The sequence below is a fragment of the Bombina bombina genome, chromosome 3, assembly GCF_027579735.1.
Source record: "Bombina bombina isolate aBomBom1 chromosome 3, aBomBom1.pri, whole genome shotgun sequence".
Lineage (NCBI taxonomy): Eukaryota > Metazoa > Chordata > Amphibia > Anura > Bombinatoridae > Bombina > Bombina bombina.
This window is the reverse complement of record NC_069501.1, coordinates 808,917,021-808,940,516: the sequence shown is the minus strand read 5'-3', so window position 1 is coordinate 808,940,516 and position 23,496 is coordinate 808,917,021. Positions and strand designations below refer to the sequence as shown.

General features: G+C 41.2%; 1 protein-coding gene across 1 annotated transcript in view; it reads right to left on the bottom strand.

The window, feature by feature from the left end:
* The window catches only part of LOC128652530 (cohesin subunit SA-2), an 851,571-nt gene that overhangs the window by 237,448 nt on the left and 590,627 nt on the right, over window positions 1–23,496 (bottom strand). The window contains exon 20 of the mRNA XM_053705464.1: window positions 2,940–3,065. Within this exon, the coding sequence (XP_053561439.1) occupies window positions 2,940–3,065 (126 nt within the window). The remainder of the gene's footprint in view (window positions 1–2,939; window positions 3,066–23,496) is intronic.

The following is a 23,496-nucleotide window of genomic DNA, read 5'->3' as shown; positions in this document are numbered from 1 at the left end:
GGTCCACTAACATTAAAGCTGCATCTTAGAATGCTTTTGATGGGGAAACCTGTTTGCTAAGAAGCTGTAGCAATTATAGCAGGTTATGTAAGATAGTGATTTTTGCTTTAAAAGAACAAACCAATATGATAATTGTGTACATAGGAAAGGCTTAAGTACAGTAAAAAAAATGGCAAACACTTATGATTAGTGAGAACTGTAAGGAAAACATTAATTATGCTTACCTGATCATTTTCTTTTCTTCTGACAGGAAGAGTCCACAGCTGTATTCATTACTTTTGGGAATACAGAACCTGGCCACCAGGAGGAGGCAAAGATGCCCCAGTCAAAGGCTTAAATACCTCCCCCACTTCCCTAATCACCCAGTCATTCTGCCAAGGGAACAAGGAAACCGTAGGAGAAATATCAGGGTGAAAAAAGGTGCCAGAAGAACAACAAATTACTGCCGCCTCAGACAAAACACGGAGCTGTGGACTCTTACCGTCAGAAGATAAGAAAATTATCAGGTAAGAATAATTTATGTTTTTCTTCTTAAACGGGAAGAGTCCACAGCTGCATTCATTACTTTTGGGAAAACAATACCCAAGCTAGAGGATACTGAATGCAAACAATGGGTGGGTACAAAAGGTGGCCCCTTCGAAAGGCACCACAGCCTGAATTATCCGAAACCCTACAAAATATAGACGACATGGGTAAAAACCCGAAGCCCAGGTAACTGCACATCAGTCACACCAGCAAAGCCGAGCTAGAGACCCCTCAGTCCCAGAGTCCGTCGAGCACAAACAGCCTCCAAGGAGTCAGCCTCCCGGCTCTCGACTCCCAAGTAGAGTACCTGGCCAAGACAAGGACCGCTACCTGCCCCCAAAAGGAAGAACAGATTCCCAGAAGAATCCAAAGGATCATTCCACACGGCTCAACAAACATAGAACAACTCACTGTTGTCTCATGATAGTAGCTCCCAAGGAGATGAACTCCCTAGAAACACAAGGACCTGATAAAAAAGAAATCCATACTCAAGGAAACACGTCCCAAAGAGGACTCGAGGGACACTCTCATATCCCTGACACAGTACCATACCATAAGGTACTCCAGAAAATATGAGTTCCCTGTTGCCTCGACAGCAGAAATAGGAAAACTATCCCAGCAGTTAACGATGAGCTCTCCAAGAGAACACCAAACCGTCTGAACAGGAAACTCTCAATAACCAGCTTCCAGGTAGGAAAGCTGACTCAGCCATTGTGGAACCCAAACCACTGAAAAGCTTTTCCTAAAGCCTGATAGTACACATTCAAGGTGGTAATAGTTGTAGCTGGTTTCAAACTGCAAACCATCCAAATACCGGGTTCCAAGGAGTGTCCCCTTCCAGCACCAGACGCCGGTAGAAAGAGGAGAACAGCAAAAATCCTCCCACCGAAAAGGAGGACAGATTCTAGAAGAAAACGGTCTACACTGCACAGATTAACCGATCCCGACCTTCCCTCCAGGGTAATGGTCCCTGCTCAAAGGCTAGACAAAGACAAGAGTCCCAGACCTCTGGACGAAAAGGATGGATTTACGAGGAGCAAAACCCCCAAGTAGAATTCTGACCACTACTACAAAAGGCATGCTACCGTGAATCAGGACAGACAGCATCTAAATATCAGAATCCAACATTTAACAGGAGCCCATCAGGGTTGAAATCCCCAGCCTTCTGCTGCAGGAACGGTGGAACTAGTTACTACTCCACATTTCCATTTCCAGGATTCTGAAAAAGCAAGACGGGAAAAAACCTTACAAGGCAATAAGACAAGGACCCACAGGTCACCACGGATACTAAGGTAACTCCGAACCAGGATAACCCATCCCACACTCTAGGAGAGAAAGGGACTAAGCAATGGAAACCACCCTACCATAGAGGCGAGGTTCCATGGCCATATCACCAACCCAGTTGAAAGACACCTGGAGTCTACAAGGAACATCAAATACACCAGAAAACCAGTAGGGACCCGTCAGAGAGACCTAGAACCTAAGCCACAGACAGATAGGCATCCCCCATGAGAAACAAAGCCCTGCCCCCCTCAGAGAGACACGCGGGACCACAAACACCTAAGGTGAGACCAAACCATCCACACCCAAACCAGGGAGAGACATGGTCCTAGGCCAGAGTCCTCGAAAAACGGAATCGATCAAAAGATGTAACTTCCTGTGGAACCCTAAGCTGCCTCCTATGATTAGGAGCGCACCATCTAAAGTCCGTAGACTTGGCAGCCTCAAACCCAAGAGTCTGAAAAAAAACTCCTGAACAGTTTAAGAATTCAGCACCCAGTGCTCCTGGATCACAAAGAAAAATCTCATAGACAAGCGTAACCACGTGTTACACACGCTGACAAGGTAACAGCCAACCCCTAATCTTCCGCCCCCAACATCGCCGCCACCTATCTTAACTTATTAACCCCTAATCTTCCGCCCCCAATGTCGCCGCCACTGTACTAAATTTATTAACCCCTAAACCTAAGTCTAACCCTAACACCCCCTAACTTAAATATAATTAAAATAAATCTAAATAAAACCTACTATCATTACCTAAATAATTCCTATTTATAACTAAATACTTGCCTGTAAAATAAACCCTACGCTAGCTACAATATAACTAATAGAAATTATCAGATATTTAAACTAATTACACCTAATCAAATAGCCCTATCAAAATAAAAAAAGCCCCCCCCCAAATAAAAAAAAACCCTAGCCTAAACTAAACTACCAATAGCCCTTAAAAGGGCCTTTTGCGGGGCATTGGAACAGCCAATAGAATGCAAGCTCAATCCTATTGGCTGATTGGATCAGCCAATAGGATTGAAGCTCAATCAATTTGAGCTCTCTGTTCCTAAGTTTAATGAATACATTGAAAGAAGAACCAATCATTATATTTTCAGTTACATAAGTTAGAAAAGTCAACTTACACAAGCCTCTTGTCAGGTTTAAGAAGTCTGCTGGAGAACTCACTGATTAAGGTAAGAAATGTCAGGTTAGGTGGAGGGAGACCATCTTCAGCTGCTCGCTCTCGGAAAGCAAACTCAATTCCTTGTCTGAAAAAAGAAGAAATAAAAATTATTCAGGGACATGAAAAGCATGTTGTTTGCAAAAAAGAGCACTGTAAAATGAATCAAAGGTGTAGAAAAGCTGCTGCCAGATTAAAATTGCTAACCATTTAATAATTTTCAATCATTATTGTCATAATTAACATACGGCTAGATTACGAGTTTTGCGTTATGAGCGGCTCGGTGTTAACTTTCAAGTTATTGTCACCGCTCACCTCCCTCTAGCGATGCTATTACAGGTTTTCATAAACCCAGCGTTAGCAGGCAATATTGCAGCGTTGAGCAAAATTGAGCTCCATAACGCACTCCAATTCCAGCGCTGCTTTGAGCTGGTTTTACATGCTTGTGCATGATTTCCCCAAAGACATCAATGGGGAGAGCCGGCGAAAAAAAAGCCTAACACCTGCAATAAAGGGGCGTAAAGCTCCGTAACGCAGCTCCAAAGTTATGTTTACACCTAACACCCTAACATAAACCCCGAGTCTAAACACCCCTGACACCTACATTACACTTATTAACCCCTAATCTACCACCCCCCACGTCGCTGCCACCGACCTACACTTATTAACCCCTAATCTGCCGCCCCCAACATCGCCGCCACCTACCTACACTTATTAACCCATAATCTGCTGCCCCCAATGTCGTTGCTACCTACCTACACTTATTAACCCCTAATCTGCTGCCCATAATGTCGTCGCTGCCTACCTACACGTATTAACCCCTAATCTTTCGCCCCCAACGTCACCTTCACTATACTAAAGTGATTAACCCCTAAACCTAACCATAAGTCTAACCCTAACCCTAACACCCACTAACTTTAATATAATTAAAATAAATCTAAATAAAAATTACAATTAATACCTAAATAATTCTTATTTAAAACTAAATACTTACCTATAAAATAAACCCTAAGCTAGCTACAATATAACTAATAGTTACATTGGCCCCTATTTATCAAGAGCTGGCAGGGCCTGATCCGACACTGCGGATCAGGTCCGACAGACCTCGCTGAATACGGCGAGCAATACGCTCGCCGTATTCAGCATTGCACCAGCAGCTCACAAGAGCTGCTGGTGCAACGCCACCCCCCTGCAGATTTGCGCGCCAGCAGGGGGGGTGTCAATCAACCCGATCGTACTCGATCGGGTTGATTTCCAGCAAAGTCTGTACGCCTGCTCAGAGCAGGCGGACAGGTTATGAAGCAGCGGTCTTTGTGACCGCTGCTTCATAACTGCTGTTTCTGGCGAGTCTGAAGACTCGCCAGAAACACGGGGCATCAAGCTCCATACGGAGTTTGATACATATGCCCCATTGTATCTAGCCTAGCTTTTATTTTTATTTCACAGCTAAGTTTGTATTTATTTTAACTAGGTAGACTAGTTAGTAAATAGCTAAAATAAATACAAATTTACCTGTAAAATAAAACCTAACCTGAGTTAAATTAATTAAATACAATTAACTAAATTACAAAAAAAATAAACACTAAATTACACAAAATAAAAAAGAAATTATCAAATATTTAAACTAATTACACCTAATCTAATAGCCCTATCAAAATAAAAAAGCCCCCCCAAAATAAAAAAAAACCCTAGCCTAAACTAAACTACCAATAGCCCATAAAAGGGCCTTTTGCGGGGCATTGCCCCAAAGAAATCAGCTCTTTTACCTGTAAAAAACAAACAAACAACCCCCAACAGTAAAACCCACCACCCACACAACAAACCCCCCCAAATAAAAAGCCTATCTAAAAAAACCTAAGCTCTCCATTGCCTTGAAAAGGGCATTTGGATGGATATTGCCCTTAAAAGGGCATTTAGCTCTTTTTCAGCCCAAACCCTAAGCTAAAAATAAAACCCACCCAATAAACCCTTAAAAAAACTAACACTAAACCCTGAAGATCCACTTACAGTTTTTTAAGACCTGACATCCATCCAATCAGCCAGTAGAATGCAAGCTCAATTTTATTGGCTGATTGGATCAGGCAACAGGATTGAAGCTCAATCCTATTGGCTGATTGCATCAGCCAATAGGAATTTCTCACCTTTAATTCCGATTGGCTGATATAATTCTATCAGCCAATCGGAATTCAAGGGACGCCATCTTGGATGATGTCTCTTAAAAACATAATTTATGCTTACCTGATAAATTTATTTCTCTTGTAGTGTATCCAGTCCACGGATCATCCATTACTTATGGAATATATTCTCCTTCCCAACAGGAAGCTGCAAGAGTCCACCCACAGCAAAGCTGCTATATAGCTCCTCCCCTAACTGCCATATTCAGTCATTCGACCGAAAACATGCAGAGAAAGGAAAAACCATAGGGTGCAGTGGTGACTGTAGTTCAAATGAAAAAATTACCTGCCTTAAAGTGACAGGGCGGGCCGTGGACTGGATACACTACAAGAGAAATAAATTTATCAGGTAAGCATAAATTATGTTTTCTCTTGTTAAGTGTATCCAGTCCACGGATCATCCATTACTTATGGAATACCAATACCAAAGCTAAAGTACACGGATGATGGGAGGGACAAGGCAGGTACTTAAACGGAAGTTACCACTGCCTGTAAAAAACCCTTTCTCCCAAAAATAGCCTCCGAAGAAGCAAGGTATCAAATTTGTTAAATTTGAAAAGTATGAAGCGCAGACCAAGACTCCGTCTTGTAAATCTGTTCAACAGAAGCCACATTTAAAAAAGGCCCAAGTGAAAACCACAGCTCTAGTAGAATGAGCTGTAATCCCTTCAGGAGGCTGCTGTCCAGCAGTCTCATAAGCTAAATGAATTATGCTTTTTAACCAAAAAGACAGAGAGGCTGCTGAAGTCTTTTGACCTCTCCTCTGTCCAGAATAGACAACAAACAAGGTGAACGTTTGATGAAAACTGTAGTAGCTTGTAAGTAAAACTTTAAAGCACAAACCACGTCCAATATTGTGTAATAGACGTTCCTTCTTTGAGGAAGGATTAGGATACAAGCATGGAACAACTATCTCTTGAGTGATGTACTTGTTAGATACCACCTTAGGAAAAAACCCAGGTTGGTACGCAGGACTACCTTATCCGTACGAAGGACCAGATAAGGAGAATCACATTGTAACACAGATAACTTGGAGACTCTACGAGTCGAGGAATTAGCTACCCAAAAGGAACTTTCCAAGATAAAGATTGATATCTATGGAACAAAAAAAGGTTCAAACGGAACTTCTTGAAGAACCTTAAGAATCAGGTTTAAGCTCCATGGCGGAGCAACAGTTTTAAACACAGGCTTGGATCTAACCAAAGCCTGACCAAATGCCTGAACGTCTAGAATACCTGCCAGACGCTTGTGCAAAAAAATAGACAAAGTAAAAATCTGTCCCCTTTTAAGGAATTAGCTGACAACCCTTTTCTCAAAAACATCTTGGAGAAAAGATAATATCCTGGGAATCCAGACTTTACTCCATGAGTAACCCTTGGATTCATAACAATCAGATATTTACACCATATCTATGTTCAATTTTCCTAGAGACAGGCTTTCATGGCTGTATTAAGGTATCAATGACTCGGAGAAGCCATGCTTTGATAACATCAAGCGTTCAGTCTCCAGGCAGTCCATCTCAGATTGATTCTATTTAGATGGTTGAAAGGACCCTGAGGTAGAGGGACCTGTCTCTGAAGCAGAGACCGTGATGGAAAGGATGACATGTCCACCAGATCTGCATACCAGGTCCTGCGTGGCTACGCAGGCGCTGTCAAAAACACCAAAGCCCTCTCCTGCTTGGTCTTGACCTCCGGAGGAAATCCCACTCCCCCGGAAGAAAAGTCTGACGACTTAGAAAATCCACCTCCCAGTTCTCAACACCTGGGATATGGATAGCTGATAGACAAGAGTGAGTCTCTGTCCAGTGAATTATTGTAAGACTTCTAACATCGCTAGGGAACTTCTGTTCCCCCTTGATGGCTGATGTAAGCCACAGTCGTGTATATTGTCCGACTGAGTATGATGTACCTCAGAGTTGCTAACTGAGGCCAAGTCTGAAGAGCATGGAATATCACTCCCAGTTCCAGAATATTTATTAGAAGGAGGGTCTCCTCCTAAGTCCACTATCCCTGAGCCTTCAGGGATTTCCAGACTGCATCCCAACCTAAAAGGCTGGCATCTATTGTAACAATTGTCCCATCTGACCTGCGGAAGGTCATACCCTTGGACAGATGGACCCGACATAGTCACCAGAGAAGAGAATCTCTGGTCTCTTGGTCCAGGTTTAACAGGGGGACAAATCTGTGTAATCCCCGTTCCTCTGACTGAGCATGCATAGTTGCAGCGGTCTGAAATGTAGACGTGCAAACGGTACTATGTCCCTTGCCGCTACCATTAAGCCGATTTCATTCATGTACTGAGCCACCGAAGGGCGCGGATGGGATGAAAAAAACACGGCAGAAATTTAGAAACTTTGACAACCTGGACTCCGTCAGGTAAATTTTCATTTCTACAGAATCTATCAGAGTCCCTAGGAGGGAAACCCTTGAGATTGGGGATAGAGAACTCTTTCCTTGTTCACTTTCCACCCATGTGATCTCAGAAATGCCAGTACTACGTCCGTATGAGACTGGGCAATTTGGATGTTTGACGCCTGTATCAGGATGTCGTCTAAATAAGGGGCCACTTCTATGCCCCGCGGTCTAAGGACCGCCAAAGCGACCCCAGAACCTCCATAAAGATTCTTGGGGCTGTAGGTATCCCAAAGGAAAGAGCTACAAACTGGTAATGCCTGTCTAGAAAGGCAAACCTGAAAAAACGATGGTGATCTTTATGCATCACAATGTGAGGATAAGCATCCTTCAAATCCATTGTAGTCCTCTATTGACTCTCCTGGATCATAGTTAAGATGGTACGAATAGTTTCCATCTTAAATGACGGAATTCTGAGGAATTTGTTTAAGATCTTTAGATCCAAAATAGGTCTGAAGGTTCCCTCTCCTTGGGAACCACAAACAGATTTGAGTAAAAACTCTGTCCCTGTTCCTTTCTTGGAACTGGATGGATCTCGTACACAATGTAAGAATGCCTCCTTCTTTATCTGGTTTGCAGATAATTGTGAAAGGCGAAATCTCCCCTTTTTTTGGGGGGGAATCTTTGAAATCCAGAAGATATCTCTGGGATATAAATTCCAATGCCTAGGGATCCTGGGCATCTCTTGCCCACGCCTGGGCAAAGAATGAAAGTCTGCCCCCTATAGGATCCGTTACCGGATAGGGGTCCGTTCCTTCATGCTGCCTTAGAGGCAGCAGCAGGCTCCTTGGCCTGCTTATCTTTGTTCCAGGTCCAATTGTCTCCAGACCGCCTTGGACTGAGCAAAAATTCCCTCTTGTTTTGCCTTAGAGGAAGAGGATGCCACACCTGCCCTGAAGTTTTTAAAAGGTACGAAAATTAGACTTTTTTTTTTTTTTTTTTTTTTTTTTTTTTTTTTTTTTTTTTTTTTTGCCCTTCATTTAGACCTATCCTGAGGAAGGGCATGACCTTTTCCTCCAGTGATATAAGCAATAATCTCCTTCAAACCAGGCCCGAATAGGGTCTGCCCCTTGAAGGGAAGTTAAGTAGCTTATTTATTAAAGTCACGACAGCTGACCATGATATAAGCCATAGCGCTCTGCGCGCCAGTATAGTAAAAAACAGAATTCTTAGCCGTTAGTCTAGTCAAATGAACAAGGCATCAGAAAACAAAGGAATTGGCTAGCATAAGCTTGTCAAATATATTCATCCAATGGAGTCGCTTAACTGTAAAGCCTCATCAAGAGACTCAACCCAGAACGCCGCAGCAGCAGTGACAGAAGCAATGTATGCAAGGGGCTGCAGGATAAAACCCTGTTGAATAAACATTTTTTATCCATTGGATCTAAAAAGCACAACTGTCCTCGTCAGAGGTAGTGGTACACTTAGCTAGAGTAGAAACTCTTCTCTCCACCTTGGGAACTGTCTGCCAGAAGTCCTGTGTGGTGGTAACTATTAGAAAACATTCTTCTAAAAAATAGGAGGGGAAGAGAACGGCACACCTGGTCTATCCCATTCCTTATTAAAAAATTTTTTAGTAAACCTCTTTAGGTATTGGAAAAACATCAGTACACACCGGCACTGCATATTATTTATCCAGTCTACACAATTTCTCTGGCCCTGCGATTGTACACATTCATTCAGAGCAGCCAAAGCCTCCCTGAGCAACAAGTGGAGGTTCTCAAGCATAAATTTTAAATGTAGAAATATCAGAATCAGGTTAAATCATCTTCCCTGAGTCAAAAAAAAAAAAAAATCACCCACAGACTAAGCATATTGTGAGGTAGTATCATACATGGTTCTTAAAGCGTCTGTATGCTCTGTATCTACCCCCAGAGCTAACTGCTTTCCTTTAATTTCAGGTAGTCTGACTAATACTGCTGCCAGAATATTATTCACCACCTTTGCCATGTCTTGTAAAATAAACGCTATGGGCGCCCTTGATGTACTTGGCGCCATTTGAGCGCGAGTCCCTGAAGCGGGAGTCGAAGGGTCTGACACGTGGGGAGAGTTAGTCGGCATAACTTTCCCCTCGACAGAATCCCCTGGTAAAGAAACGCTATGGGTGCCCTTGATGTACTTGGCGCCATTTGAGCGTGAGTCCCTAAAGCGGGAGTCAAAAGGTCTGACACGTGGGGAGAGTTAGTCGGCATAACTACCCCCACGACAGAATCCTCTGGTGATAATGTTTTTAAAGACAAAAAATGATCTTTATTGTTTAACATGAAATCAGTACATCTGGTACACATTCTAAGATGGGGTTCCACCATGGCTTTAAAACATAATGAACACAGAGCTTCCTCTATGTCAGACATGTTAGAACAGACTAATAATGAGACTAGTAAGCTTGGAAAACACTTTAAATCAAGTTAACAAGCAAATATATAAAACGTTACTGTGCCTTTAAGAGAAACAAATTTTGCCAAAATTTGAAAAAACAGTGAAAAAAGGCAGTTAAACTAACAAAATTTTTACAGTGTATGTAACAAGTTAGCAGAGCATTGCACCCACTTGCAAATGGATGATTAACCCCTTAATACAAAAAACAGATTAACAAAACGAAAAATATGTTTTAAACAGTCATAACAGCTCCTACTTTTGAAGCCCTTTTGAGCCCTTCAGAGATGTCCTATAGCATGCAGGGGACTGCTGAAGGAAGCTGAATGTCACTGTTTGTAATTTTAACTGCACCAACTGTAACTTTTATACTATAACAGTGGAAAGCCTCAGGAAACTGTTTCTATGCAAAATTTAAGCCAGCCATGTGGAAAAAACTTAGGCCCCAATAAGTTTTATCACCAAACATATGTTAAAAAACGATTAAACATGCCAGCAAACGTTTTAAAACACATTTTTACAAGAGTATGTATCTCTATTAATAAGCCTGATACCAGTCGCTATCGCTGCATTTAAGGCTTTACTTACATTACTTCGGTATCAGCAGTATTTTCTTAGTCAATTCCATTCCTAGAAAAATATTTTACTGCACATACCTTATCTGCAGGAAAACCTGCACGCCATTCCCCCTCTGAAGTACCTCACTCCTCAGAATGTGTGAGAACAGCAAATGGATCTTAGTTACGTCTGCTAAGATCATAGAAAAACGCAGGCAGATTCTTCTTCCAAATACTGCCTGAGATAAACAGCACACTCCGGTGCCATTTAAAAATAACAAACTTTTGATTGAAGAATAAACTAAGTAGAAAGCACCACAGACTCTCACAACCTCCTATCTATGTTGAGGCTTGCAAGAGAATGACTGAATATGGCAGTTAGGGGAGGAGCTATATAGCAGCTTTGCTGTGGGTGGACTCTTGCAGCTTCCTGTTGGGAAGGAGAATATATTCCATAAGTAATGGATGATCCGTGGACTGGATACACTTAACAAGAGAAAGAACCTTTATTCTTCGTTAGCCGTCGGAAGAGGAGGATGCTCTGCGCCGGATGTCTTGAAGATGGAGCCGCTCCGCGCTGGATGGATAAAGATAGAAGATAGCGTCTGGATGAAGACTTCTGCCGGCTTGGATGAAGACTTCGGCCCGCTTGGATGAAGACTTCGGCCCGCTTGGATAAAGACTTCGGCCCGCTTGGATGAAGACTTCTGCCGGCTTCGCTGAGAACTTCTGGCGCTTCGTTGAGGATGAATGTCGGGTCTTCAAAATCTGTAAGTGGATCTTCGGGGGTTAGTGTTAGGTTTTTTAAGGGTTTATTGGGTGGGTTTTATTTTTAGCTTAGGGTTTGGGCTGAAAAAGAGCTAAATGCCTTTTTAAGGGCAATGCCAATCCAAATGCCCTTTTCAGGGCAATGGGGAGCTTAGGTTTTTTAGATAGGATTTTATTTGGGGGGTTTGGTTTTACAGGTAAAAGAGCTGATATCTTTGGGGCAATGCCCCGCAAAAGGCCCTTTTAAGGGCTATTGGTAGTTTAGTTTAGGCTAGGTTTTTTTTTATTTTGGGGGGCTTTTTTATTTTTATAGGGCTATTAGATTAGGTGTAATTTGTTTAATTATTTGATAATTTCTTTTTTATTTTGCGTAATTTAGTTAATTGTATTTAATTAATGTAATTTATTTAATTGTAGTGTAATGTTAGGTGTTAGTGTAACTTAGGTTAGGTTTTATTTTACAGGTAAATTTGTATTTATTTTAACTAGGTAGTTAGTAAATAGTTAATAACTATTTACTAGCTAGTCTACCTAGTTAAAATAAATACAAACTTAGCTGTGAAATAAAAATAAAAGCTAAGCTAGATACAATGTAACTATTAGTTATATTGTAGCTAGCTTAGGTTTTTTTTTATAGGTAAGTATTTAGTTTTAAATAGGAATTATTTAGGTATTAATTGTAATTTTTATTTAGATTTATTTTAATTATATTACAGTTAGTGGGTGCAGATTAGGGGTTAATAACAGTAATGTAGGTTGTGGCGATGTTAGGGACAGTAGATTAGGGGTTAATAATATTTAGCTAGTGTTTGCGATGCGGCAGTACAGCGGAATAGGGGTTAATATTTTTTTTTAGTGGTGGCGATGTCCGGAGCGGCAGATTAGGGGTTAATAATTTTATTTTAGTGTTTGCGCTGCGGGAGGGCCTCGGTTTAGGGGTTAATAGATAGTTTATGGGTGGTAGTGAACTTTTTAGCAGTTTAGTTATGAGTTTATGCTACAGCTTTGTAGCGTAAAACCCATAACTACTGACTTTCAGTTTACGGTACGAATCTTGACGGTATTGGCTCTACCGCTCACTTTTTGGCCTCCCAGGCAAACTCGTAATACTGGCGCTATGAAAGTCCCATTGAAAAAGGACTGTTTGAAAGCCGAGGTAGTTACGTTGCGTTATGGCCAAAAAATTTTGCGGTGCAGCTAAACCTGCAAGACTCGTAATACCAGCGGTAGTGAAAAAGAACCATAACGCTGCTTTTTCACCCATAACGCAAAACTCGTAATCTAGCCAATAGTATATAATCCCAAGCATTTGAAAAAAATGTGTAAGTTTTGAGTAGAATATGTCTAGGTGAAGTGCATGAAAACAGATAGAGCATGCAATTTTAAGCAACTTTCTAATTTACTCCTATTATTAATTTATTTTCATTCTCTTGCTATCTTTATTTGAAAAAGCAGGAATGTAAGCATAGGAGTCAGCCCATTTTTGGTTCAGCACCTCGGTAGCACTTGCTGATTGGTAGCTACATTTAGGTCATGGGATCTGCACAGGGCCGTTTCTAGAGAATCTGGCTCCCAGGGCAAAATTCCAAAATGCGCCCCCCTCACAGATTCTAAAGTCCCCCTCCTAGACCTTGCATGTCACTCTGTCATTTAGAGGTCATCTCCAAAGCAGCAGTGCACTACTGGGACCTAGCTGAACACACCTGGTGAGCAAATGACAAGAGACAAATGTGTGTTGCGGCCAACCACCAGTTAGCTCCTAGTAGTGCATTGGTGCTGCTAAGGATATGTACAAATGCTTTTCAACAATGGATACCAAGAGAACAAGAATATTAGAATTGTCTTAAATTTTTTGGTGTAGCCTGAATAATTAAAGTTTAATTTTGTCTCTCCTATCCCTTTAAATATGTCCTTTTTCGACTACAATGTTTTTTCTAAATATATTGTTATTATCTAAAAATTTCTTTATATCTTTTAATAATTGCCATTATATTTATACATTTCTTATAGCTATGCATATTTATTTGTTTAATGCATATCAATCCCTTTAAATTTGTATTCAAAATGTATATACAAAACTTTCAATAGACTTTAAAGTTGAACTTTGCAAAAAAATCATCAGGTAAGATTTTCTAAAGGATTGCAATATGTCACTAGGTGTATTTGTAACATATTTAGGGGTCTATTACAATTATTTAGAAAAGTTATAACAATTTTTTATTTTACAAAATTCACTAATAAAGTCTAAGATTTTTGCACATAAATAATTTGATAAAGAACTGCAATAGTTGTTTATTTTTCAAATATACTATACACACAGGCAGTAATAGACAGAGAAATGCACTCACAGGCAGTAATAGACTGAGACATGCACTCACAGACAGTAATAGACAGAGACATGCACACACAGGCAGTAATAGACAGAGACATGCACACACACAGGCAGTAACAGACAGAGACATGCACACACACAGGCAGTAATAGACAGAGACATGCACTCACAGACAGTAATAGACAGAGACATGCACACACACAGGCAGTAATAGACAGAGACATGCACACACAGGCAGTAATAGACAGAGACATGCACACACAGACAGTAATAGACAGAGACATGAACACACAGGCAGTAATAGACAGAGACATGCACACACACAGGCAGTAATAGAGAGAGACATGCACACACAGGAAGGGATAGATAGGCACACACACACACACACACACACTCAGGCAGTAATAGGCAGATACACACACACACAGGCAGGGGTAGCTAGGCACACACACACACACTCAGGCAGTAATAGCAGAAACAAGCACTCACATGTGAGTTTGTGAAAACGTGCCATTGTTATTATGGAGTAAATGATGCATACACACACCCATCATTATTAAGCATTTGTAAACAATAAGTAAATAAATACACCAAAAAAAAGGCATAATGTCAAAAAGATTTTTTTTCAACAGTCCTTAACAGAAAACCTGTTCCTTAGTATGTGGAAACCCAATTTTTATAAAGTACTTTTTTAAATTAACTCAGTAAAATGAAAAAAACAAAATTTATGCTTACCTGATAAATTTATTTCTCTTGTGGTGTATCCAGTCCACGGATTCATCCATTACTTGTGGGATATTCTCCTTCCCAACAGGAAGCTGCAAGAGGACACCCACAACAGAGCTGTCTATATAGCTCCTCCCCTAACTGCCACTCCCAGTCATTCGACCGAAGACAAGCAAGAGAAAGGAGAAACTATAGGGAGCAGTGGTGACTGTAGTTTAAAAATAAAAAACACCTGCCTTAAAAGGACAGGGCGGGCCGTGGACTGGATACACCACAAGAGAAATAAATTTATCAGGTAAGCATATATTTTGTTTTCTCTTGTAAGGTGTATCCAGTCCACGGATTCATCCATTACTTGTGGGATACCAATACCAAAGCTATAGGACACGGATGAAGGGAGGGACAAGGCAGGTGCTTAAACGGAAGGCACCACTGCCTGTAAGACCTTTCTCCCAAAAATAGCCTCAGAAGAAGCAAAAGTATCAAATTTGTAGAATTTAGAAAAAGTATGAAGCAAAGACCAAGTCGCCGCCTTATAAATCTGTTCAACAGAAGCCTCATTCTTAAAAGCCCATGTGGAAGCTACCGCTCTAGTGGAATGAGCTGTAATTCTTTCAGGAGGCTGCTGGCCAGCAGTCTCATAAGCTAAGCGGGTTATACTTCTTAGCCAAAAAGAAAGAGAAGATGCCGAAGCCTTTTGGCCTCTCCTCTGTCCAGAGTAGCCCATAAACAAAGCAGATGTTTGACGAAAATCCTTCGTAGCTTGTAAATAAAATTTTAAAGCACGAACCACATCAAGATTGTGTAATAGACGTTTCTTCTTTGAAGAAGGATTAGGACATAGTGAAGGAACAACAATCTCCTGATTGATATTTTTATTAGATACCACCTTAGGAAGAAAACCAGGTTTGGTACGTAACACTACCTTATCTGCATGGAAAATGAGATAAGGGGAATCACATTGTAAAGCAGATAACTCCGAAACTCTTTGAGCCGAGGAGATAGCTACTAAAAACAGAACTTTCCAAGATAAAAGTTTAATATCTATGGAATGCAAAGGTTCAAAAGGAACCCCTTGCAGAACCTTAAGAACTAAATTTAAACTCCATGGTGGAGCAACAGGTTTAAACACAGGCTTGATTCTAACTAAAGCCTGACAAAACGCCTGAACATCTGGAGTATCAGCCAGACGCTTGTGCAAAAGAATAGACAGAGCAGAAATCTGTCCCTTTAAAGAACTAGCTGACAATCCCTTCTCCAATCCTTCTTGGAGAAAAGATAATATCCTAGGAATCCTGACCTTACTCCATGAGTAACCTATGGATTCACACCAATGAAGATATCTACACCATATCTTATGATAGATTTTCCTAGTGATCGGCTTTCGAGCCTGAATTAAGGTGTCAATGACCGACTCAGAGAAACCACGCTTTGATAAAATCAAGCGTTCAATCTCCAAGCAGTCAGACGCAGAGAAATTAGATTTGGATGGTTGAAAGGACCCTGAAGTAGAAGGTCCTGCCTCAGCAGCAGAGTCCATGGTGGAAGGGATGACATGTCCACCAGATCTGCATACCAAATCCTGCGTGGCCACGCAGGTGCTATCAAAATCACAGAAGCTCTCTCCTGCTTGATCTTGGCAATCAGACGAGGTAGCAGAAGAAACGGTGGAAACACATAAGCCAGGTTGAAGGACCAAGGCGCTGCTAGAGCATCTATCAGCGCTGCCTTGGGATCCCTGGACCTGGATCCGTAACAAGGAAGCTTGGCGTTCTGATGAGACGCCATGAGATCCAGTTCTGGTTTGCCCCAAATTTGAATCAACTGTGCAAATACCTCCGGATGGAGTTCCCACTCCCCCAGATGAAAAGTCTGCCAACTTAGAAAATCCGCCTCCCAGTTCTCTACTCCTGGGATATGGATAGCTGATAGATGGCAAGAGTGAACCTCTGCCCATAGAATTATTTTTGAAACCTCCAACATTGCTAGGGAACTCCTTGTTCCCCCTTGATGGTTGATGTAGGCTACAGTCGTGATATTGTCCGACTGAAATCTGATGAACCTGACCGCAGCAAGCTGAGGCCAAGCCTGAAGAGCATTGATTATCGCTCTTAGTTCCAGAATGTTTATCGGAAGGAGTGCCTCCTCCTGAGTCCACGAGCCCTGAGCCTTCAGGGAGTTCCAGACTGCACCCCAGCCCAGAAGGCTGGCATCTGTCGTTACTATTGTCTAATCTGGCCTGCGGAAGGTCACACCCTTGGACAGATAGACCCGAGATAGCCACCAGAGAAGAGAATCCCTGGTCTCTTGATCCAGATTTAGTAGAGGGGACAAATCTGTGTAATCCCCATTCCACAGTTGTAGCGGTCTGAGATGTAGGCGGGCAAACGGCACTATGTCCATTGCCGCTACCATTAAGCCGATTACTTCCATACACTGAGCCACTGAAGGGCGAGAAGTGGAATAAAGAACACTGCAGGAATTTAGAAGTTTTGACAACCTGGTCTCTGTCAGGTAAATCTTCATTTCTACAGAATCTATCAGAGTTCCAAGGAAGGAAACTCTTGTGAGAGGGGATAGAGAACTCTTTTCTTCATTCACCTTCCACCCATGAGACCTCAGGAATGCCAGAACAATGTCTGTATGGGACCTGGCGATTTGAAAATTCGACGCCTGTATCAGAATGTCGTCTAGGTTGGGGGCTACTGCTATACCCCGCGGTCTTAGGACCGCTAGGAGTGACCCTAGAACCTTTGTAAAGATTCTTGGTGCCGTGGCTAACCCAAAGGGAAGAGCCACAAACTGGTAATGCCTGTCTAGGAAGGCGAACCTGAGAAACCGATGATGATCTCTGTGTATCGGAATATGAAGATAAGCATCCTTTAAGTCCACAGTAGTCATATATTGACCCTCCTGGATCATAGGTAGGATGGTTCGAATAGTCTCCATCTTGAAGGATGGGACCCTGAGAAATTTGTTTAAGATCTTGAGATCTAAGATTGGTCTGAATGTTCCCTCTTTCTTGGGAACTACAAACAGATTTGAATAGAAGCCTTGCCCCTGTTCCTCCTTTGGAACTGGGTGAATCACTCACATAACTATGAGGTCTTGAACACAATGTAAGAATGCCTCTCTCTTTATCTGGTTTGCAGATAATTGTGAGAGATGAAATCTCCCTTTTGGGGAAGAAGCTTTGAAATCCAGAAGATATCCCTGGGACACAATTTCCAATGCCCAGGGATCCTGGACATCTCTTGCCCAAGCCTGGGCGAAGAGAGAAAGTCTGCCCCCTACTAGATCCGTTTCCGGATCGGGGGCTGATCCTTCATGCTGCCTTAGAGGCAGCAGCAGTTTTTTTGGCCTGCTTTCCCTTGTTCCAAGCCTGGTTAGGTCTCCAGACCGGCTTGGATTGGGCAAAATTTCCCTCTTGTTTTGTATTAGAGGAAGTTGAAGCTGCGCCACTCTTGAAGTTTCGAAAGGAACGAAAATTAGTCTGTTTGGTCCTTAATTTGTTGGACCTATCCTGAGGAAGGGCGTGACCTTTTCCTCCAGTAATATCAGAAATGATCTCCTTCAGACCAGGCCTGAATAGGGTCTGCCACTTGAAGGGAATGTTGAGAAGCTTAGACTTTGAAGTAACGTCAGCTGACCAGGATTTAAGCCATAGCGCCCTATGCGCCTGAATAGCAAAACCTGAATTTTTAGCCGTTAGCTTGGTTAAATGAACAACGGCGTCAGAAACAAATGAATTGGCTAGCTTAAGAGCTTTAAGCTTGTCAAGGATATCATCCAACGGGGTTTCTACCTGTAGAGCCTCTTCTAGAGACTCAAACCAGAAGGCCGCAGCAGCAGTGACTGGGGCAATGCATACAAGGGGCTGGAGAATAAAACCTTGTTGAATAAAAATTTTCTTAAGGTAACCCTCTAATTTTTTGTCCATTGGATCTAGAAAAGCACAACTGTCCTCGACCGGGATAGTTGTACGTTTCACTAGGGTAGAGACTGCTCCCTCCACCTTAGGGACCATTTGCCACAAGTCCCGTGTAGCGGCATCTATAGGAAACATCTTTTTTAAATACAAGAGGGGGAGAGAACGGTACACCTGGTCTATCCCATTCCTTAGTAATAATTTCTGAAAACCTCTTAGGGATTGGAAAAACATCAGTGTAAACAGGCACTGCATAGTATTTATCCAATTTACACAATTTCTCTGGGACTACAATGGCGTCACAGTCATCCAGAGTTGCTAAAACCACGCTGAGCAACACGCGGAGGTGTTGAAGCTTAAATTTAAATGTAGACATATCAGAATCAGGTTGAAGTGTCTTCCCTGAATCAGAAAAATCACCCACAGATAGAAGCTTTCCTGCTTCGGCTTCTGCACATTGTGAGGGTATATAAGACATAGCTACTAAAGCGTCAGAGAGCTCTGTATTTGTTCTAGCCCCAGAGCTGTCTCGCTTTCCTTGTAACCCTGGCAGTTTGGACAATACCTCTGTAAGGGTATGATTCATAACTGCCTCCATGTCTTGTAAGGTATACGCAATGGGCGCGCTAGATGTACTTGGCGTCCCTTGAGCGGGAGTTATAGGTTCTGACACGTGGGGAGAGTTAGTCGGCATAACTTCCCCCTTGTCAATTTCCACTGGTGATAAATCTTTTAAAGCCAGAATATGGTCTTTATAATTTATAGTAAGATCAGTGCATTTGGTACACATTCTAAGAGGGGGTTCCACAATGGCTTCTAAACAGAATGAACAAGGAGTTTCCTCTATGTCATACATGTTTAACAGACTAGTAATGAGACCAGCAAGCTTGAAAAACACTTTAATAAATGTGAAAAAGCAGAATATAAAAAACTGTACAGTGCATTTAAGGGAAAAAAACAATCACATAAACTGCAAAACAGTGAAAAAAAGCAGTAAACTACGAAATTTTTACAGTGTGTATAATAGACTAAAATAGCATTGCACCCACTTGCAAATGGATGATTAACCCCTCAGGCTCAAAAACGAATCAGAAAAATGGTAAAACCGTTATAAACAGTCACAAGCAAACTGCCACAGCTCTACTGTGGCTCCTACCTGCCCTTAAAATGACTTTTGTAGCAAAAAAAAAACCTTTACAGAGGTCCTAAATGTCAGGGGACTCCTTCAAGGAAGCTGGATGTCTCAGACTGCAAAAACTACTGCGCAATTAGAGCGTGAAAATAGGCCCCTCCCACCATGCACTCAAAGTGAAAGGGCCATAAATAACTACTCCTAGGAGTAATCTAATCAGCCATGTGGAAAACTAGGCCCCAAATAAAGATTTATCACCTTCAGTAAAAAACGTTTTTTATATCTCATGCAAACGTTTTACATACTAAGTAATAAGAGCAATAAACATGAATATTACCCTTTACTGCAAGCATGATCCCAGTCTTTTGTTAAATCACTGTAATCAGGCTTACCTTAAATATATCAGGCACTGTCAGCATTTTCTAGACCTTATCATCTCTCTAGAAAAAAATATACTGAACATACCTCAGAGCAGGTTAGTGTGAGAACAGCAGTGGACCTTAGTTACAACCTGCTAAGATCATCAAAAACCTCAGGCAGAACTCTTCTTCTAATTTCTGCCTGAGGTAAAAACAGTACAACGCCGGTACCAATTAAAAATAACAAACTTTTGATTGAAGATAAACTACACTAATTCACCACATATCTCTTGACACTTCCTTTCTTGTCGAGAGCTGCAAGAGAATGACTGGGAGTGGCAGTTAGGGGAGGAGCTATATAGACAGCTCTATCTAAAGACCATGAATAATTTGTCATATGCATAAAGCATCACCTCTTTAGTGACAGAGATCAGGGTGATTCCTCTCCTTTTTACTTTCAGTTTTAGCTCTAAGTAGTTATCCAGTCTTAACACGCCCCCTTTGTGATCTTGTTGCTCCATTAGTATGATTGACATCCAATGCAGCCAATTAACATAACAGCTTCCTTTCAAAAATGTATATGCTTGTGATCTGTGTATTTTAACCTTTGCTATAACAGTAGTTTATCAAGCAAGCACTGCCACTTTAACAAAATTAAAAAAAAATAATTTTTTTTAAAGTGTTCCCCAATGCACCCCAGGCCACTGCCCGGTCTGCCCGCCCCTAGAAACGGCCCTGGATCTGCATTATAAATATATCTAAAGCACCATTATATGTATTATTAACTATCCTTACATCCCTATCAGAAACTTTGAATATAACATTACCAAACATTCACCAAGAATACAAGTTTTGCGCTATACTGGGTGCACAAATAACGCAAAAGAATTAGCGTTATCGCACTTTCCATAGCGCTGCCATTACAAGTTACTGAAAAAACTTCTTTGTTGTGCGATATGCTGCGATAACCTCCACAACGCACAAAACCCAAGGCCTGATTATGTGCTCGTGCACGCTTTCTCCCATAGACATCAATGGGGAGAAAGTGTCAGAAAAAAATGGTGATTTCCGTAACGCAACCCCATTGAGGTCTATGGGGAAGAGAAAGTTATGTAAAAACCTAACACCCTAACATAAACTCCTAGTCTAGACACCACTAATCCTGCCGCCCAGACATCGTCGACACTAAATAAAATGATTAACCACTAATCCACTTCCCCCGAGATCGATGACACTAAATAAACCTATTAACCCCTAAACCACGGCCCCCCACTTCGCAACTACTATAATAAACCTATTAACCCATAAATAGCCGCCCCCCACATCGCTACTACTATAATAAACCTATTAACCCCTAAACCACCGCCCCCACACCGCTACTAATAAAATAAACCTATTGAACCCTAAATCGCCGCCCCCCCCCCCCAACATTGCAACACACTAAATTAAACTATTAACCCTTAAACCGAATACCCCCTCATTTTAAATTAAATTTACAATATAACTATCTTTAAATAAATAAAAACGTACCTGAAATAAAAAAATAAAAAAACCTAAGTTTAAACTATAAAGTAACCTAACATTACTATTTTAAAACAATAAAATTAACGAAAAATAAAAAACCCTAAATTAAAAATTATAAAATCCTAAAACTACGTAAAAATTTTAAAAAAATACATTACAAAAAAAGAAAAACTCTAAAATTAAGAAAAATAAAAAACTAAGATTACAAAAATAATCAACGAAATTATCCAAAATAATAAAAATTAAACCTAATCTATTACCCCAATAAAAAGAAAAAGCCCCCCCAAAATACCCCCCCCCAACCTAACAATAAACTACCAATAACCCTTAAAAGGGCCTATTGTAGGGCATTGCCCTAAGTTAAACAGCTCTTTTACCTAAAAATTACAAAGTCCCCCTAACAGTAAACCCCCCACCCAACCAACCACCCAAAATAAAAAAAACCTTAGCTACCCATTGCCCCTAAAGTGCTTTTGTATGGGCATTCAGCTTTATTACTACCCATCCCTAATTTAAAAAAAAAACACGCCAAAAAAAAAAAAGGCCTAACACTAACCCCAGAAAATCTACTCACAGTTCCTGAAGTCCAGACATCCATCTTCATCCAGGCGGCGAGAAGCCTTTATCAAGGCGGCGACATCTTCATCCATCGATGGGGCATGTTCTATCTTCATCCCGGTGGCACGGAGCTGCAGAGGTGCGGAGCTGTGGAGGCGCAGAGCATCGTCGCCGGCGGTGCGGACATCCAGTGTAGAGGATCCTCTTCATACGATCACCACCGTACACTGAAGCTTGAATGCAAGGTATCCGTTTAAAAATGGGGTACCTTTTATTCCTATTGGCTGACATTTTCAAATTAGCCAATAGGATGAGAGCTACTGAAATCCTATTGGCTGATTTGAACAGCCCTACCTAATTTAGACAAACTGAGTAAAAATAAATTGGCTATGAGAGATAGGAAAACACGTATACTTCAAAGATTTTGCAACAGGGAAGGGGTATATGATATTTGGGGGGTCCAAAATCCAGACCTGAAAGCTTATACATGCCTATCGAAAGGACACCACGCTTTATCTAGAATAGATATGTTTTTAGTTGCAGAAACTTTATTAGGTAAGGCAGATTAAGGCTGATATTAAAGACATCAGACTCTCGGATCACGCAATTATTTCCTTAGAGCTTTAAATTAAGTCATATACTCCACGACCCAATAAACACTTTTTTTTCCCGAATTATTTACATAATAATGCTAAGTTTCAAAACTGGTTAGATAGTAAATGGAGAGAATTTGTAGCGTTCAATGTTGCCTATATAGATAAGATAGAGATATTTGGGAAAAAGGTAAAGCAGTTTTGCGGGGTGAAATGAAAGCATATCTTTGTGGTCATTAAAAAAAAAAAAGGAATATATATATAATACTTATGTAGCTAACCCGGTTAAATTGCTATGGGACAGATATGTAAATCTTAAAGAACAGAGAGATCTTTTATTAAAACAACAAATGGTATTGGAAGATATATGGAAAAAAATCCTTGTATGGTGGCTACTCAGGTAAAGTTGCTAAATATTTAGTTAGCATCACTAAATCAAAGTCTAAAAATAAGATTAAAGCAATTAAATCTGGGAAAGACCCAGAAATCCAAAGAAATCCAGAAATCCAAAGTATCTTCTTTGAATTCTTCCAGAATCTTAATTATGCTTACCTTATAATTTCATTTCCTTCTGTATGAGGAGAGTCCACGACATCATTCCTTACTGTTGTGAAATACTGAACCTTGCCACCAGGACGAGGCAAAGGCACCCCAGAAAAAAGGCTTAACTACTCCCCCCTACTTCACTCATATCCCAGTCATTCTGCCAAGAGAACAAGGAACAGTAAGAGAAATATCAGGGTATAAATGGTCCGCCCATCGTAGTATACGTGCTGGGGCAGACGACTCTCCTCATACAGAAGGAAATTAAATTATCAGGTAAGCATAATTTATGTTTTCCTTCTTAATATGAGAGTCCACTGCATCATTCCTTACTGTTGGGAAAACTATACCCAAGCTCTAGAGGACACTGAATGATAATGGGAGGGGTAAAAGAAAGGTGGACCCTGATCTGAGGGCACCACAGCCTGTAAAACCTTTCTCCAAAAGCTAGTAGAATTTTAAAAACGTATGTAAGGAGGACCAGGTAGCCGCCTTACAAATCTGATCCATAGAGGCCTCTTTCTTAAAGGCCTAA